The sequence below is a fragment of the Lycium ferocissimum genome, chromosome 12 (assembly GCF_029784015.1).
Source record: "Lycium ferocissimum isolate CSIRO_LF1 chromosome 12, AGI_CSIRO_Lferr_CH_V1, whole genome shotgun sequence".
Classification (NCBI taxonomy): Eukaryota; Viridiplantae; Streptophyta; class Magnoliopsida; order Solanales; family Solanaceae; genus Lycium; species Lycium ferocissimum.
The window spans coordinates 40,410,637-40,423,494 of record NC_081353.1 but is presented as its reverse complement, the minus strand read 5'-3'; the positions used below and the strand labels follow the sequence as shown (position 1 = coordinate 40,423,494).

Genomic DNA, 12,858 nt, shown 5'->3' with positions numbered 1-12,858 from the left:
AATGTACCAACATGAAAAGATATTGATCCATCATATCGTAAGTGTTTTCAAAAGCCACTTTTTGCAGCAATATTAGTGGACGGCAAGTCGGCAACTCAAGTGCTTCCTATCCCTTAAAAAATAATTACTCCACCTGTCCCAATTCAAATGTCTTAATTTTCTTTTTATGTATCTTAAAAGGGTGTCTCTTTCCATATTTAATAAATTGAAATTCATATATTTCCTCCATCTCAATTTATGTGATGTAGTTTGATTGGACACGAAATTTAAGAAATAAAGAAAGACTTTTGAATCTGTGGCCTAAAACAAGGCAAAAATATTTGTGTAGTTATAAATTATCTAGTAAAGCATAAAAAGTAAAGTTTAAAATTAAATTATTGTCAAATAAGAAAATGTGTCATTCTTTTTAGGATTGATTAAAAAGAAAATTGTGTCATATAAATTGGGACAGAGGATATACCATACATGATAATTTTAAAATCACAAAACTCAAAAGACATTATTATTATTTTTTTAAATGTTTTTAAAAATGTTTTTATTACATAGGGGGTAGGGGAAGAGGATTACAATGTGGGGATTCGAACCCTCACCAACAAGGTGAGAGTTCAGGTAGCCAACCAACTGAGCTAGTAGATTCCTACAAGACATTATTGTATATTACACTCATATTTATTAATTTAGAACCACAAGATTGAAAAGTATCCCATTATTTCTTAAATTCTGTGTCCGGTCAAACTAAGACACTTAAATTGAGACGTAGGAAGTAAGAGTTAGCGACGGATTAATTTTGTCCCTAAATAGCAAAGTTCGTTGCTAATTTAATTTAACAACAGATTATCAAAAAATTCTGATGAGCTATTTAATGACAAATTAGCGACGAATTCAGCAACTAATATTTCTTTTATAGTGATATGCGTTCATTCTCCTAAAGTTTAATTGATAAACTGTACATTTACTCGGCTTCTTGGATAGAGTTGGATCCAACTTGAAGTGGAAAACAAGCTAATCTTTTTGGTCGACCCAGTTTTTCCATTTTTTGGTTGACTCGAATGAATATATTTAACTAATAAAGAAAGACTACTGTACAGTCGCAGCTTTAGTAGTATATAGGGAATGTCTCTGAAAGTCTAATAACCTATTCCAGTTGGAGAAGTATTAAAATAGAGAAGGAATAATATCACTAGCTAGCCAAAAGAAGCATTATGCAGCCACAAAAGGAGAATATGGAGATAAATGAGGACATTGTCATAGTTGGTGCTGGAATTGCTGGACTTGCCACTTCTGTGGCACTTCACAGGTATACAAAATCGTACTAAAAGGGTAATCTTAGGGCTGGAAAGTATATTTTTCAATTTATATGATCGTATTTGACTGGGCATAATTTTTTTTTTTTTTTTTTTTTTAGAAAAAGAAAGACTTTTAGTCTTTTCGAAGTCTTAAAATGTCAGACATTTTTATGGCTACAAGATCATTTCGTTAGGAGTTTTTATTTCATATTATTTTGAGTTCAACCGTTGAAACTTAGGCGAAATGAGAAATTTAAAGTTAAAGACTTTTCAAATATAGAAAAATGTAATTCTTTTAATAAATAAATTAGAATTAAAGGAGTCCCATATACAATGAAACAACACTAAAACAAAGCATTTAGGAATAATCAATGGGCAATTTCTTTCGTTAAACATCAAAAATCCGTTGTTAATCCTATTTAACGACGGATTATCAAAAAAATCATGTTAGCTACAGACTACTTGGCAACAAATTTCTTAACTAATTCCTCTTTCTTTTTATAGTGTAAGAGCATAGCAGTTTGTGTACATGTGCTGGATTTCACTATCACATCAACATTATTTTCATTACTTTACATTGTCAGTGTATATATAATTTCTTTGAAAATCATATAACAAAGTTATTCTAATTCCTACAATATGTTATTAATTTAGGTTGGGAGTACGTAGCATAGTTTTGGAATCATCAGAATCTCTACGAACATCTGGATTTGCACTTGCTTTATGGACCAATGCGTGGAGGGCACTTGATGCTCTTGGTGTTGGAGACTCTCTTAGACAACTTTCTCTCCACTTTACTCGGTAAGGCTAACTCAAAGTTATAACCACTTCAATTTGAAACTTGCACATTGGTGTAATGCCTTGCATGATTAAAGTATGTTGAAGGAAAAAAATAAGTAGATAAAAGTGTTTTTTTTTTTTTTCACAGTTTAAGTTTTTAGATAAGATAATCATAATTCAACATAGTACTGGAGCAGAAAGAGATTCTTGATTCAAATCTCACTCCTTCTTACCAAAAAGAAGTTTTACGAGTTTGATTAATGGAAAAAAAAGAAAATTTTGCCCGCACGTAAGGGCATGTTGGAGACAAAATTAATCAAATAAAAATGTGTTCTCTCTCACAATTTAAATTCTTAGATGAGATGATCACACACTTTAACAAAGTATTCCTATAATTAACTAATTCGTAACAAAGTATTCCTACAATTAACTAATTCGTACGTGTGGGATCTGGCTTGAATTTAATGATTTTTTTCTTGTAGGTTCCAAGCATTTTCAGCAGATTCAGGCCTGCCTATTGCAGAGATTTCCCTCGAGGCAAATAACAAACCGTAAGCACACATTCCATATTTAGTGCTCCCTCTTCCATTTTTGTTTTTAATGCGTTTAAAAAAGAATGATAAATTTTTAAATTTGGAAATACTTAATATTACACTTTTCATTTTAACTTTTATAACCTTAAAAATATTATGAAATTTTATAGTCACACAAATGCGATAACATGTTACCGTAACAAATTTCAAATTTTTTCATTTTTTCTTAAGTTTTTTATCCATTCAATCTATACCACATAAATTGAACTATAATATAGTTCTCCTCATATCTTTTTCTTCTCACACAACTCTTAATACTATTACAGAATTGATTACGACAGCCGTTGTATAAAAAGGCAAGAGATAGTGGAGACTTTAGAGAAAGAACTGCCTCCTGGAACTATCAAGTATTCTTCTCGTGTTATTTCCATTGAACAATCTGGAGTATTCAAATTGGTGCATCTCGCCGACAAAACTGTTCTTCGAACCAAGGTGAATTATATTTTTGGTCTTCTTCCTTTTTAGAAGTATTTATACTCTCTTATAGTCAGAGGCGGATCTAGGATTTGAAGGTGGCGGGTGCCACAATTTTCTTCAATGTATATCTTATTAGGAACATATATTTGGGTCGGGTCCATCTCTTTTTAGTTTATTCGGGTCAACTTATAGGCTTTTTTTTAATTTGCAAATATGAAAATTACATCTCAAAAATCAAAAAACGAACATAATTAGCATCTTAAACAAGGAATCACACTCATTAACACCCATTTTCAGTAAAATCAACATTTTCACCAAGGGACTTGCATCTCTTATGTATATTAAAAAATGAATTTGCACAAGTAAAATAACATCTTCAATAAGGGAATTGCGCTAATCAAAATAAGAAAAATAATAGAAAAACTCTTCAATAGGTAAATACTCCCCATAGGTAAATGTTACTACTATATATAAGGAAGAACCAAGGGGTATTTGTAGTCCTCACAAAAGTTTCCAATTTAATTTCAAACTTTTCAATTAACTACTTCTAGGTTCCAAATTTATTTTTAAGGTCAAATTTACTTTTTATTTTTATTGTCTACTTTTCCTTACTTTACTATTATATATAAGGGAGAATAGCGATTTTTTGTAGTCTTCACGTGAATTTTTTTTTTGACTCTTTTTACCCCTAATTGAAAAAATAATGGCTTTGTGAATCTTCACACATTTTTGAAAATTTTGAGAACTTTAAGGACTTTTTCATGCCACTAAAAATTATGATGTTATGAAAAAGGTTATAGAGGCCCCACAAAGCATACTCATACATATTTGAATCTTTTATGTAGAAATATTATTAAACTTGTTTCAAATTATGTTTTTCCTTAAAAATTTATTATAGACATATAAAGAATTATTATGTCATTCAATTCTATCTTAATATAGGCTTAATAATTGAGTTACAATATTATTCTGATAATACTATTTATTATTTATTATTTATTGATGTTATGTATCATTTATCATTTGCTATTTTAATTTTTTATTCGTCCATTTAGTAATTTCTTTTTAATTTTCCCCTACAATCTTATGTCGTACATGCTGGCGAACATAAATAATTTATGAAGATTTCACTTAAGTTTTAAATTAAGAAAATAAATGTAAATAACTTATATCATTGTTAAATACCAGTGTTTTAAAAGGCGAGGGCGTAAGGCGGAGAGTTTTACGTCTGCCTCAGTGAGGCGTAAGCCCCATGGGGTTTTAACTTTTAGTATTTTATAAAATGATATAATTATAATAAATACTTTTAAATAGGTGAAATAGCGTAAAAAATTGAAGAAAACTATAAATAAGTGATATATATATATATATATATGCATGCTCCACCCCCACAAAAAAACTAATTAGAACAATCTATTATACGCTACTTACAAGTACAAGTGACTGCTCGTTACTTTTTTGAGATAGTAGAAGACAAGATAAATAATTGGAAAAGAACATATATTAGGCATTCTAGCAATAAAAAAAGGTCTTGACTTTTAAATTTAGTGTTTCAGTTCCTTTTTAAAACATTTGAGTAATTACATGATGACCTTTGAGAATTTGGGCATTATACTAAGGACTTATTTAACAAATTTCGTTTTAATTTGAAGAAGTTTTCTAGGCTTACGCCCCAACATGCGCCAACAAAAAAAAACAAAAAAAAACTCGCCCCAAACTCCAGGGCGTACGCCCCGAATTGCTGGGCGTACGCCTTTTGGGACTTTCGCCCCAACCCATCGCCCCGGGGCATTTTTGGTAGGCCCCGCCCCAGGGTTCGCCCCGAAAATGACTTTTAAAACACTGTTAAATACTTCAAAAATGTAAACTACAGTTCCTCCGTATCAATAGAAAAAATGAATTTCGAAGTACGGTAGTTAATTATAATTTTACGTGCGCACATTATTAACATAAAATTTATTTACTGTATTAAAGAGTAACAATAAAATATTATTTTATATATTCTGAAAATGTTTGAAAAAATAATGTAGTTAAAGAAAATACAATTTAATTTTCAACCAGTAATAATACTAGACGATTGTAAAAATTATATTTTTTACCTATTTTTAAATATTAAAATATTTTACAAAATATCGGATAATCAATATTTTAAATAGTCTGGGATAAAATAGTTACGTTTAACATGAACAAGTTATTACAATGTAGATTTCATAAAATGGTTTATTAAATTAAGAAAAAGTAAAAAAATGTTATTTTTTAACATGCATCTTTTGGAATGTAAAATAAAGCTTAACGTAAGAACAATTAATTCTATTGACTTTTAAGTAATTTTTTGTGATTTAATTTGAAAGAATATCTACAAGAAATTCTTGTAATATCAAGGCTTTTACTTATTTATATTTATTTGTAAGTTAACTTTATTGATGTCATCATGCTACAATATTTGCGCATCAAATATTTTTGACATAAATTGAATATTGTAATATCTTTGGTAAAAAAAAAAAAATGAGTTTGGCAATATGCATTCAATTCAAAGAAGCAAATGAAATTAATTTAACTTATGAAAACTAAATTTGGATCATAGAGACTTTAATCTAAAAAAATTTAAGTAAAATGGAAATTATGAGAGCTTTCAAATGTTTTTTTTTTTTTTAAGTCTAATATATAAACTAAGAAAAATACTTTCCTTTAATTTTCAGGTGCGCTTTTTGTACGTTAATATTTTAGAAGTCTTTCGAAGTATCAGATTAATGTTACAAAAATAAAGAAGCAAGAGTAGATTTTTTTAAAAAGATATCTATAAATTAAAATTTTAACGCCAGTTTAGGCCCGGGCTTAGCACGGGCCAAACGACACTAGTAGAATTAGATAAACTAAAAGTTCTAAAAAATAAATCATAAATTTCATGTCTTTTCTAAGCTGTGCTTATGAAATTTCCACCATAAGTAGTAATTAAAGTGATTTAAATTGAATTTAACAATTATAGAATAGCATAAATTTTTATAATACACTCCCTCCGTCCATTTTTATTTGTCCATTATACTAAAAATATATGTCCACTTTTACTTGTAAGTTATATAATTTGAAAAAACCAAGACATAATTTATCATTTCATACCTATTTTACCCTTATTATTAAGTACTCCAATTCATTTCTCATTTTATTTATTGCTTATTAAGAGTGTCTCAAGTCAAATATAGACAAGTAAACATGGACGGAGGGAGTAATAAACAAAAGAAATTATTTAAAAAAAAAAAAATTGATCTCAATCCAAAATTCCCATTGAGACCCAAGCTTTTTGATTTAAATACTCACAGATTTGAGATTAAGAGAAATGTTTAATTTAAGGGATTTTGAAGTTTCTATTTGTCTAGCGAGAACACAGATAAAATAATAGAAAAGAGGAAAGACAATATAAATAATAAAAATATAAATAGAAACTTGGGAGGGCCAAAAAGGGAATTACTAGTACAAAGGAAGTAAAAAGCGCAAAGAAAAACGGGAGTAAGAAAATGTTCAAGATAGATTTAAATTTTTGTCTACCAACCGTGGCATCTTTGTCTAATTACGATTGGGGTGGCAGGATCAAATATTTAACCATTTAAGCAAATTACAGCATAAGCATATAAAAAATTTATTAATCGAGGGGGTGGCCATGCCACCCCCACCCTAAAGGGCGGATCCGCCCCTGCTTATAGTGTAAATAATTTTTATACTATTGTATTAAGCTGGCTTACCATAACATGGAGCAGCATATTACATCTAACATGGTATCTAAAAAAGTAAAGTAATAATTTACTATAACCAGTTAGATTGTCCAGATAATATCCTTTACATCGCCAATGTGAATAAAATTAAACTAATGTATATACAAAAAAAATATAAAAGCTGTGTACCTTAATTTGTAGCAGCAAGTTGATGTAAATTATTTTTCTAGATTACTAATTTCACTTATTATGAGTAATTATCCGTAGACAGTTTTTCACCTACGAGTCCCGTGCATGAAACCTTCAACTAAAGAAAATCAAGTTATTAGTAGAAACTTAGACAGGATTCAGGAAGGCGGATTTAGAATTTTAGTTACCACTACTAGAAATAGAGTTTTTTCCCACCTATATTCAATGGGAAATATGTAGTGCTGTCAATATGGGCTAGGCCCGCGAGGTCGGCCAAACCCAACTCTTTATTTAAGTAGGGTTGGGCTAAGATTTCTTTGGCCTATATAGAAGTGAGACTCAAAAGTCCACCTCTTGCTTGCCGGCCGTTCGAGGGTTAGGCGAGACGCCGACTTAAAAAAAGAATAATATTAATTAATTTTTAAAAAAATATAAGTAAATTAAACAAAAAGATAAAAAGTAATGAGAAAGAAGAATGTACTTACTACTAAGTAGTAATTAGAAATAGGAGTAATACTTTTTTAGTCTTAAAATTTATATTATGTTTAATTTCTTTTGAACGTGATCTGAATTAGTGATTAAAATAATAATTTATATTTATTCTCTTGAATTTTTTCTTCTATGATATGGATTTGCGCAAGAATGAGTGGTAGAAGATTCTATTTCATATTGCAAAAGTTTCATGTTCAAATTGTACCAAAAATCACTTAGAAAATGTTATTTCGAAAGATGAAAAAACTTAAAGGGCTAGCTTGTCCTAGCCCGCGACCCGCTTAGGGCTGGGTTGGGCTGCCATTTTGCAGACCCTTCAATTAAAAAGGCCAACCCGTCCTAGCCCATTTAATTATTTGGCCCTTTAGGGCTGGGTTGGGCTGGGCCAGCCCATTTTGACACCTCTAGAAATATATGTTATGAAAAATGATTTTCCAACCTTATTCTTACCGAACTGTAAACAAATTTTAAAAGCGTAGGTGGGAAACAGGTTCCCATTGAAACGCTGTAAAGTTCCTGATTTTTCCTTGTGAAAACACTATTGATTAGGTTTTTCCACCGAAATTCAATGGAAATAGCCACTAAACATTTTTCGGTGGAAAAATAGTGATTTTTAGTAGTGATTTGTATAAAAAAATTCACTTAATATATAAAAATAATTTATCAAGAACTCACGAATAAGCTATCTTTTCTAGAATCCAAACTCATAAACTCAAAATTCTGAATCTGACATATTGAGCAGGATATATATAGCTGACTGAATTCTATTTGCATGAATTAGGTGTTAATAGGATGTGATGGTGTCAACTCAGTGGTGGCTAAGTGTATGGGCCTCCAAAAACCAGTTGATGCAAATCGTTCAGCAATTAGAGGATATGTTGAGTATCCAAAGGCTCATGGTTTTGAGCCCAAATTCTGTGCTTATTTTGGTGGTGGAGTTCGTATTGGTTTTCTTCCTTGTGATGACAAGAGCTTGTACTGGTTTTGCACTTTTACTCCCTCCGATTGTAAGCTCCTTCCTTCTATTATTACTATAAATAAATATAGAATCAATACAACATATCCAGTAAATTCCCACAAAGTAGGGTCAGGAGAGGGTAGTCTACCCTATCTTGGAAGTTGAAGAGACTATTTTTTTGGACATGCTAACACACTATAATCATAGTTATGTTATGACGTACATACTCCTTTTGTCTCATTTTAAGGTATCACACTTTTTTGTGGTTTGTCCCGAAGATAATGTCACTTTTATACTTTTAAAAACAATTTAAGTCTAAACTTTCTATTTACCGTTACACGATTATGATTTGTTTAGATCACAAATTTCAAAAGTCGATTTTTTTTTCTTAAACTTCATGTCAAATCAAACAATGCCACATCGATTGAGACATCTGAAAGTATTTAATGTTACAAGTTCTAAGCATACTTTTAAATATATACCAAAAGTCTTTTCCCCCCCTTAAATTTCATTCTCAATTAAACATCATGATGTAAAATAAAAGGGAAGAAGTGGTTATTAGTGGTATACCTCTTTCTTTTCTCCACAGAACATAATGAGATAAACTATCTGTATACCTTTTTACAGACGATAAAGGGACGATTAATTGTGTACTTTTTCACCGGAAGATAATGCGACCTTTTATTTCTGTTCCTTTTCTACATAAAGTAACCCTTTTGTGTATGCTTGTCTCTTTCTTTCTCTTTTATGAGTTGTACTAATTAATTAATTATCTGCCTTTGAATTGTATACATCTCAGACGATGAAAAGATAGAAGGAAGTCCAACAAAAATGAAACAATTCGTGCTAAGTCTGGCCAGCAACGTGTCAAAAGAAGCATACAATATCCTAGAGAGAACTTCACTAGATAGCCTACATTGTGCAAAGCTAAAATTAAGGTCACCATGGGACATTTTAAAAAGAGACAATATTGTCAAAAATAACACTTGTCTAGTTGGTGATGCACTTCATCCAATGACACCTGATATTGGTCAAGGTGGATGTTCAGCATTAGAAGATAGTGTTGTTCTTGCAAGGTGCATTTCAGAGGCTATTTTTGCAAGAAAATTAATTAAAGTGGAGAAATTAGAAGAGGGTGATGAATTGTACAAAAGAATTAAAGTTGGTTTGGAGAAGTATGCAAAAGAGAGAAAATGGAGGATTTTTAGCCTTATTAGTACTTCATATTTGGTTGGTTTAGCACAAGAGAGTAATGGGATGGTGATTAGCTACTTGAGGGAGAAATTCTTGGCTCAATTTACCATTAAGACTATGCTGAAAATGGGTGATTTTGATTGTGGGAAACTATTGAAATAATCTTGTTGAAGTGAAGATGTTATGATGCTCTATTTGTTGATTTATGATCAATGAAAAATAAAGTCACCTAGAAAAATATCCAAAATTTGTTGTAAGAACTTATCAAGCTTGTATGGAAGTCCTACTATTTGGTTAGCACTCAGCAAGTATATTAGCATTGAATTAAGGTTGCAAATGTTGTCACTTTATCACAGGTAAGAGTTTCATTTCTCAAATTAGTATTCCATTTTAATTTAAGTGTCTTAATTTTCTTTTTTAGTTTGTTTAAAAAAGAATGTCTTTTTCTATTTTTGGTAACTCTCAAATATCAACATTTTTCATGATTTGTTTAAGACCAAAAGTTCAAAAGGCATTGTGGTACATAACACATGTTTTTAATTTAAGACCATAAGATTTCGAAGTCTCACTTATTTTCTTAAAATTTGTACCTAAGCAAACTAAGAAACTTAAATTGAAATAAAGGGTGTAGAAACTATCAAAACCAATTTGAACGTATATTGGATTACAACATTAACTGTCATACGATAAATTAAAATTCAACAGAATTATTGGAACATGATATACTGAAATGAAGATCTAAATAAAACTATATTTCACTTAAAGTGTGCGCTTTAACCTTTTGATTTATATAACAACTAGATCAAAGGTCGGTGCCGACGTGTAGTTAGTGCCGGTAGGTAAGTTAGTACCACAACTAAGTTGCGAAGAAATGGTCTTTAGAATTTGCATTACAAACACTGGCGCTACTGATTGCTGTTAATGTGGCAGTTGATAGTCAGTGCATAATTCAATATTTATCAACTCGTTATGTAGCAAAGTAGTGATAGTTAATTTGGGGAAAAATCGAAAATGGTATCAACAAACTTCACACTTATGCAATGGACATTACCAGGAAGCCATGATTGTTATATATGAAAACTGGATACCATAACAATAGGTAAGTACATTGTTTAGTATAACTATATTCAAAGTACATCTTCATTTATCATTTCATATGAGCAGGAGCTACAATCCCCTGATCTTAGTAGCCAACCTTTGCTATTCCAAAAACCACATAGCAAGGAGGTATTTTGAAATACCTTCAAAAAAAGATAAAATACCAATCATCAACGATTTGTCTTCAGAAAATAAGATTGTCTAAAATAAGGCACATCCTCAATGAAAACAAAAATCTATTGAAAAGTTAAAACTAATATTATATGTATAGAAGTTATGGACAACATGTGTATACGTAAAATGTATAGAGAGATGCACAATTCGTGAACTTCAAACTTAAGGCTTCCCTATCAAGAAATAGATCTTCAACACTACTATCAATCAGAAAATTAAAAAAGAGAACATGATTAAATAACCAACCAACACGGGCTAAAATTAGAACCATATCCGTCAGAAAGTAACCAACATTTTATAGGTCAAACGTATGTACAAACCTGAGTACAAAAACTAAATAGTTACAAAGTAAATGCAAACTACATCATGATATGAATCTATTTTCTATCTGGGATCTCCAATAGATGTGGGACCAAGATGAGGTGCCATTTCAATTGAAGCAATCCATAGAAGGACATTCCTGCATCACTTTAGTCATGATTCGATGATTTTTTTTGTTTGCCATGGTAAGCACTTCTTGAACAATACTTAGCACATTCATTTTTCCTCCATATCAGAAAGACACCAACAATGGATACAATGTGGCAGTGCTTAGGCCAGATCCACATATATTTTATGCCTTCTCAAAATTACAAAGAACAAAAAACTTACAAGGCTACAACCTATCAGTTGTGATTTTTCTAGAAATAATAGTAGCAAGAATGTTGTGTTTTCTCCTAAGCAGTGACACATATACAATACATGGTCCAACTGAGTCTCTTCTTATATTAGAAATACCTGAGAATCTGTCTGATAAGGGCATATCAACTTATCAAGTACACAGAGGATCGCAACCTTCAAAATTGAGCAGCTTTGTTCCTCTCTATTAGATCCCACATAATTCAAAACTTTACATCGAAATTTTTTATGGAAGAACTCATGTTTGGGGATTATGGATTCCAGCATAAGAAGTTTAGTTGTTATCATCATCTACTTACCATCTCTACGTGTTGTGACTGCACAAAATTGTTAGTTTGGGTAACCAAATACCAAGTCATTCACACTCTCGACTTGAGCACCATTTTTCAAATGAAATATAGGTCACATTGCCGGTAAAAATTGACATTTAAGTACGCCACAACATTCTAACACACATTTTCCAAAATAACTTAAACAAAATCTCTTTGAAGTGTTGTTGGACATCATTTGTTCCAATGGTGCCATACAGGTAGACCAAATACGGATTTTTCTGTTCTATCTGAAGAAAAGACCACTACAAAACATATATTTCTTAGCTTTAAAAGTAAAACATATACTCAAGCATTCATCCATTCTACTCTCCAAGCTTGAATTTTTAACTTAATCCACATTTGTATTTTGATGTTCGGCTTTTTTGGTTTCATCAGAAAAATTTAACAGAAGGCTGCAACAAAACATATATTTCTTAGCTTTAAAATTAAAACATATACCCAAGCATTCATCCATTCTACTCTCCAAGCTTGAATTTTTAACTTAATCCACATTTGCATTTTGACGTTCGGCTTTTTTGGTTTCAGAAAAATTTAACAGAAGGTTGCATGTCTACTTACGTGTGAATGTGCAACGTTGAGGCTGGCAAAAAAAAGCTGAATAACCGGCATATCATCTTCGTTACTATCTCTTTTTCAGTAAGCAAAAGTCACAAAAATGAGGACGACACTTCCTGCAATTAAACGGTATAAAAACAGTCAAAAGGAAAATCTAACTTATATTATATCTCAAGCGTGTCGATTCAAAAGTAGAGGCGGAATGAATCGATGCTAATTTTTTCCTTGACATATGGGTCTAAGGGTGTATAGTCATTTGGTATAGCAGGATAGCAGTAAAAATAAAAATAAAAAGAACAAAAAAAAAAAATTATGAAAGAGCATATCGGTGTTACATAACTTATAGATTGATGTCTGATTTTTCTTTTCTTTTCTCAAAAATTCAGATCTCAAGAATTTCATGAA

The 12,858-nt window shown here is 30.8% G+C and overlaps 1 protein-coding gene across 1 annotated transcript; it reads left to right on the top strand.

Annotated features, from left to right (window-relative positions):
- The first annotated feature begins 1,130 nt into the window (after positions 1-1,130).
- On the top strand, positions 1,131-10,087 carry LOC132040867 (monooxygenase 2-like). The gene is made up of 6 exons (XM_059431557.1): positions 1,131-1,297; positions 1,941-2,087; positions 2,549-2,617; positions 2,926-3,091; positions 8,246-8,471; positions 9,222-10,087. The coding sequence occupies exons 1-6, from the start codon at positions 1,203-1,205 to the stop codon at positions 9,776-9,778; spliced, it is 1,260 nt and encodes a 419-aa protein (XP_059287540.1). The 5' UTR covers positions 1,131-1,202; the 3' UTR covers positions 9,779-10,087.
- Positions 10,088-12,858: the final 2,771 nt, after the last annotated feature.

Bases quoted from the DNA above. Each gene is read 5' to 3' on its own strand.
- LOC132040867 (XM_059431557.1), top strand. From the start codon at position 1,203: ATGCAGCCACAAAAGGAGAATATGGAGATAAATGAGGACATTGTCATA. The intron at 2,618-2,925 runs GTAAGCACACAT...ATACTATTACAG, and splicing joins CTCGAGGCAAATAACAAACC to AATTGATTACGACAGCCGTT. The intron at 8,472-9,221 runs GTAAGCTCCTTC...TATACATCTCAG, and splicing joins CACTTTTACTCCCTCCGATT to ACGATGAAAAGATAGAAGGA.